Consider the following 6,165-nt stretch of genomic DNA (forward strand, 5'->3'; position numbering starts at 1 on the left):
AGAGACTATTTCCCAGGGCAGAAATGACTAACACGAGGGGTCAACCAGTTTTAAGCTGGTTGGAGGAAAGTATAGATGGGATGTCAGAGGTGGGTTCTTTACACAGAGAGTTGAGAGAGCATGGAATGCGTTGCCAGCAGCAGTTGTGGAAGCAAGGTCATTGGGGACATTTAAGAAACTGCTGGACATGCATATGGTCACAGAAATTTGAGGGTGCATTCATGAGGATTGATGGTCAGCACAACATCGTGGGCTGAAGGGCCTGTTCTGTGCTGTACTGTTCTATGTTCTAATTGTCTCTGTACAGCAGATTGATTAGCTCAGATGACTGGAGCATGGTGCAGAACAAACTTACAGTGTGGCTTCAAGCCCTATTCCTGCTGTGTTGTTACTCACAGGAAAACAAATTAAGGAGTTAAACGTCCAGCGAGCACGGACAGAACACAATTATCATCTGCTTATGGTTTAATTAGAAAATATATAGAGCAAGGAGGAAAAGCTGAGTTCAGCAACCGCCATAAAACATTGGCTTTAAATTGTGGAAAGCTTAAAATTTCAAACTAAAGTTTTTTTTTTTGCTGCTTTCACTATACACCTTCCCAAGTACGATGCTCAGATAGCCCATCGCTTTGTCATTTCTGTACCTCTCAAAATCTTGGCTCTACTTCAGAAGACAATCAATGGCTAGGACAGTTTTCCTAAGAATTACGTTACATCTTCTAATTGTACAGCCATTGATTCATTTTGTATGCGGGGCTGAATAACAGAAACAAGGCTGAGATTTGCTACTTATCTATTGTCCTCCCAAATGATCGCAGTCCTTTCCGGTCCCACAGTGGGTGCAGAGTCTTTAAATTGTTTTGGGGCAGAGGTAGATAGACTCTGGATTAGCGGTGGGGGGGGTTGTGTATACAAATTTATTCAAATAAACCAGTGATAATACATCATTGGCAGTGTTAACTCAAATTCCCCAGCCCCTCTCTAACCATCACTGATAGCAACAGGCCATTCAGTTTACACAGGAGTCATTCAGGAAGGAAGGCATGGGGTTTCTTTGAATGACGTACTGCTTGTATTGTAATAGGCCCCAGGGCCTGGGAGTGTAACATTTTACTGTTAAGTGGTACTGCTGCAGCAGCCAAGTCTCACAGACCGCCTTCTGCTGAGCGGGCTTGGAAGTCATCCTTCCTCATCCAGTTCAGATCAGAACGTGTCATGACTTCACATCGGACCAGCAGCATGTCATCTTTCACGTAGGTGCGCTGCTGGAGGGCTTTGAGGTGCAGGAAGGTGACGTAGCCGAAGCCCTTCGGGTTGCGGCACTGAGTAGGCCGCTGGAAGGCCAGCAACTCAGGTTTGCTCTCCATGATCTCCTCGTAGTTCTGCCTGATTGGGCCCTCCGACTGGTCAAGTATAGAGAGCCGGATGGTGCCCTGAAAGGGCCAGCTCAGGTAGCTGTCATATTCACCCTGCATGGTGTGTACAAAGAGTGAGATGTAGTTGGAGCAGCGCTGGGCACTGGGCGACTGCAAGTGCAGACGGAGGCAGAGCTTGTACCCTGGCTTGCCTGTATAAAAGCCAGGGCTGTGCAGCACCACTGGCTGATCTTCTGCCTGCGCCTGCAGGTGGTTGGCGAAGTTTTCCACCCTCCAGATAAAAATCCCATTGCACTGCTGTGCCTCCAACTCACGGACGCGTTGCTCCAGCGCCCGGGCACTCCGTTTCAGATCCCCCACCTGGCCGCTCTGTGTCTCCATCTTAGCGGTGAGCTCCCGGATCTGATGATCCTGCCGGACCAGACGGCCCTCCAGTTGCTGGACAGTCTCCCTCAGGTTCTGGATCAGAGGTGAGCAGTCACAAGATGGTGATACCCCAAGTGCTGGCGATGACTGAGAGTGTGAGGCCTGCAGTGATCCAGGGAGTGTCACTGGCTGGAAGTCATCTTCTGAATTCAGGATGTCAATGGATGGCACATGGGAGCTTAGTCCTATGCTTACACTGCGCAGCGTCTGGGCCATCATCCGCATGTGAGCCTGTGTATAATCCTGTAGGTGCATCGCCAGGTCATTCCTCTGCATCTGAACAATTTGAAGCAGGAGAAAGTGAGGACTGCAGATGCTGGAGGTCAGAGTCAAAAAGTGTGGTGCTGGAAAAGCACAGCTGGTCAGGCAACATCCGAGGAGCAGGAGAGTTGACGTTTCAAGCATAAGCCACTTGATCATTCCTGGTGAAGGGCTGATGCCTGAAACATTGGCTCTCCCACTCCTTGGATGCTGCCTGACCAGTTGTGCTTTTCCAGCATGACAATTTGAAGCAGTCATGTTAGCAGGTTGCTACAGCACACATTAAAGTTACTTGGATTTTATAGACAAAGGCAACAAGAAATTACATTTTTATCCTCACCTTATCACTGTAAAATGTCCCAAAGGGTGATTATGAGACAGATTTGATATGAAGCAGCTGTAGACATATTAGAACAGATGCTCAAAATCTTATTAAGGGTATCTCAAAAGAGGACAAAGTAGAAGGATTTGTGGGGAAGTTTACAAGTTAGGCAGCTGTAAGGACAGTCACTAATTCAGTGGAAATGGGAGTTGTGAAAGAGGAAAAGGGGAATTTGTCAGAGGCCAGAATTGGACAGATGGCAAAATCACCTGGGTTTTGCGACCTGGTGAATGAAAGGATGAGAATGTAATGACAATAATATAAATATAGGGTTAAAGAGTAGGAAATCTTTGCAAAAATACAAAAGAAGTGCTTGAAATGTACAGCATTTAAAATAAGGAAAAAGAGTGGTGAACACTTCTGGGTGGGGCATTTGGGCTGGAAGAAATCAGACGGTGTTGCTCACATTCAAATCTTACTGCCTTATAGAAGGTGCCTCAATGTTTACCATTCACTGGGGAGATCTGAATAACTTTGAATTTGTTGCAACATTCAGTTAGATCATGGCCAATTGGTAACTCCAGCCCCAACAACCCACTCTGGCTCAACAAGCCTGTGCTGCACAAAGACACAATCTAGGTATTCCATTTCCAATGGAACACTGGTCTCAACACCTTTTCTACAGGGCTATCTTCTAGTTTTCCACTATTACTTGTGCCTAAGTGCATCTTGACATTAACCTTGAACAGTCCAGCTCTAATATTAAGGTTTTACCCTTGTGCAACTTCCTGCACATTTAAGACTTCCTCCAGGAAGTGTGGGGTGGCACGGTGGCTCAGTAGTTAGCCCTGCTGCCTCTCCGCGCCAGGGACTGGGTGCAACTCCAGCCTTGGGTGACTGTCTGTGAGGGGTTTGCGCGTTTGCCCGTCCTGTCTTCCAGGTGCTCTGGTTTCCTACCACAGTCTAAAGATGTGCAGGTGAGGTGGACTGGTGATGCTAAATTGCCTGCAGTGCCTGGCGATCTGCAGGGTAGATGGATTAGCCATGGGCAATGTGGAGTTACAGAGGGATGGATCTGGGGGTGGGCTGCATTATGGAGGGGCGGTGTGGGACTTGATGGGCTGAATGGCCTGCTTCCGCACTGTCCATGATTCATAAGCATTGTGCTAAGTGTCAATGCATAAATAGAAAGTAACAGGTCAAGAATGTTTGTGAAAAGAAAAGGGGACAACCAGTAGGTTTTATGTGGCTGCAAAACAACTGCAAACTGCCATGGTGATAAGGAACAATCATTCCAGTTCAGGAATTAGAAAGACAAAAGTTGAGTGAAAAATAATTTCTCTCTAGTAGCCAAAGCAGAGAGGTAAATATTTTTTGTACTGTATTTGAGGGTATCCAATTTTGCCTTGTAACTTCAAGCATAGAATTATGAGTAAGCTTCTCCAGCTATCTGCTCTCTACACGCTTCATTCCAAACCACCTTAATCCCTGGAATTGCCAGGACTGTTCTCTGTACTTGTCATAATGTTTCAAGTTCCTGCCTCTCCTCAAGCTCTCTCTCTCTAGCTGAGGGGAGAAGGAGTAACCGTGACTCAGGACTGCCCAATGACCATGAGAAAAGGAGTAATAGTATCAGGAGTACTGTCAGGAACGCAAGTTCGATAATAATAGTAAAAGATTAAGAAGCAAAAGGGATAACTTAGAAGGGAGGAACTTAAAATGATCACTATCACTAGAGAAACAAGTTTTGGGAAAATTCATGGACTAAATGCTGACATGGGTCTGCATCTGAGGGTTTTAAAAGCTGTCAGTCTGTAGATTACAGTTTGCAGTCTTCCAAAATGTCATAGATTCCAGAAAGATCTGACAGATTGGAAAACTGCAAATGCAACGTCTCTAATCATGAAAGGAGCAAGCCAGAAAGCAGGAAACAGTTAGCCAAACTTTCATCATTGGAAAAATAGAGAAGTCCATGACTAAAAGAGTAGGAGCAGGTCATTTAGAGGATCACGATAAATTCATACTGATTCTACCTGATGGTACAAAAGGGAACCTGTGCTTGACAAATTTATGAGAGTCCTTTGGGACAAAAAAAAAGAGGAACCAGAGGAGGAAGTGTATGACATTTGACAAAATGCCACATAAATACACAGAGGAATCTTTTCCCTTGTGGGAGATATTTCCTATCTGCACATTATTAGAAATTAAGAGGTAATAACTTCTGGGGCTTCGGTTTGTTGTGTGTATCATCAACAGGCTTCGTATAAACTCCTGTTAGTTTAACAACCATTAGCCTTTTAAAATAAATGACATGAAAAATAACAAAAGAACTCACACTCACTTCCTGTTCTAAAACTAGCAGAGATGCAATCATCGGGGTGGGGAGGCAATAATTAATTTATTTCACATCGCTACAAGGTCACGGTAACAGAATCATGCCAGTCCTTTGAAAATGCCTCGAATCACATCTACAATAGCAGGGAATGTTACTGACTCACCTTTTCTGGGCAGCCAAAGGCACTAAAAGTGCAGGGGACGGGTGCTTTTGGACAGTCCAGGTTATAATGGTTCTGCATCTGTTGACAGAATGATTGCACTGAAGTTAAAACCAAGATGTGAGGCATAAATATGGAGGATGGTAATACACGCGATCTCAGTATAGTGACCTCTAGACCTACTCTGGTGTCATTCTTCATCCTTCCAATACCTGGCCACCCCACATCCTCCCACTTCTCTAACAACATAGGCAAATCTAGGGCGGAGGACCTGTTTGGGGACTATCAAGCACTAGGAAGGAAATTGAAGTACAGGTCCTCAAGGGTCATAATCTCCAGATTACTGCCCGAGCCACGTGCCAATTGGTGTAGGGATAAGAAAATTAGGGAAGTAAACACGTGGCTAAGGGATTGGTGTGGGAAAGAGGGATTCCATTTCGTGGGGCATTGGCATCAGTTTTGGAACCGGTGGGATCTGTACCGTTGGGACGGTCTCCACCTGAACCGATCTGGTACCCAATGTTCTAGCGAAGAGGATAAATAAGGTGGTCAGTAGGACTTTAAACTTCTGAGTTGGGGGGAAGGGAAAGTGAAAGCGACAGGGAGTATGGATTAAATGGAAAGATAAGGAGGATAACATGTATGCAGGTGGATTTAAGCTTGAGGCAGACTAGGAATGCAACAAAAAGGAAGGATAACTTAGGACATCTTATGACTTCCAATATCTCTAATGATAAGAAAGTTAGCATTAAGGCACTTTACCTGAATGCTCGTAGCATTCGTAACAAAGTAGATGAACTAACGGCACAGATCATCGTGAATGACATCGTGAATCGTCACAGAGACGTGGTTACAGGGGGGTCAGGACTGGCAGTTAAACACCCAAGGATTTACAACTTATCGAAAAGACAGGGAGGTGGGCAGAGGGGGCGGGGTGGCCTTGTTAGTTAAGAACAAAATTAAATCTATGGTACTGAATGACATAGGGTCGGATGATGTGGAGTCTGTGTGGGTGGAATTGAGGAACCACAAAGGCAATAAAAAACCATAGTGGGAGTTATGTACAGTCCTCCTAACAGTGCTCAGGACCAGGGGCGCAACATGTACCGGGAAATAGAAAAGGCATGTCAGAAAGGCAAGGTCACGGTGATCATGGGGGACTTCCATATGCAGGTGGACTGGGTAAATAATGTTGCCAGTGGATCTAAAGAAAGGGAATTCTGGGAATGCTTACAGGATGGCTTTTTGGAACAGCTTGTCATGGAGCCCACAAGGGAGCAGGCTA

The 6,165-nt window shown here is 45.4% G+C and overlaps 1 protein-coding gene across 3 annotated transcripts in view; it reads right to left on the bottom strand.

Annotated features, from left to right (window-relative positions):
* Window positions 1–450: 450 nt before the first annotated feature.
* traf6 (TNF receptor-associated factor 6) overlaps window positions 451–6,165 on the bottom strand; it is a 46,939-nt gene continuing 41,224 nt past the window's right edge. For all 3 annotated transcript variants that reach the window (XM_043706225.1, XM_043706227.1, XM_043706226.1), the window contains 2 exons: window positions 4,884–4,961; window positions 451–2,078 (listed from right to left, as the gene is read on the bottom strand). In XM_043706225.1, the coding sequence (XP_043562160.1) occupies window positions 1,146–2,078; window positions 4,884–4,961 (1,011 nt within the window). In that variant the 3' untranslated portion in view covers window positions 451–1,145. The remainder of the gene's footprint in view (window positions 2,079–4,883; window positions 4,962–6,165) is intronic.

This window comes from Chiloscyllium plagiosum, chromosome 16, assembly GCF_004010195.1.
Source record: "Chiloscyllium plagiosum isolate BGI_BamShark_2017 chromosome 16, ASM401019v2, whole genome shotgun sequence".
Lineage (NCBI taxonomy): Eukaryota > Metazoa > Chordata > Chondrichthyes > Orectolobiformes > Hemiscylliidae > Chiloscyllium > Chiloscyllium plagiosum.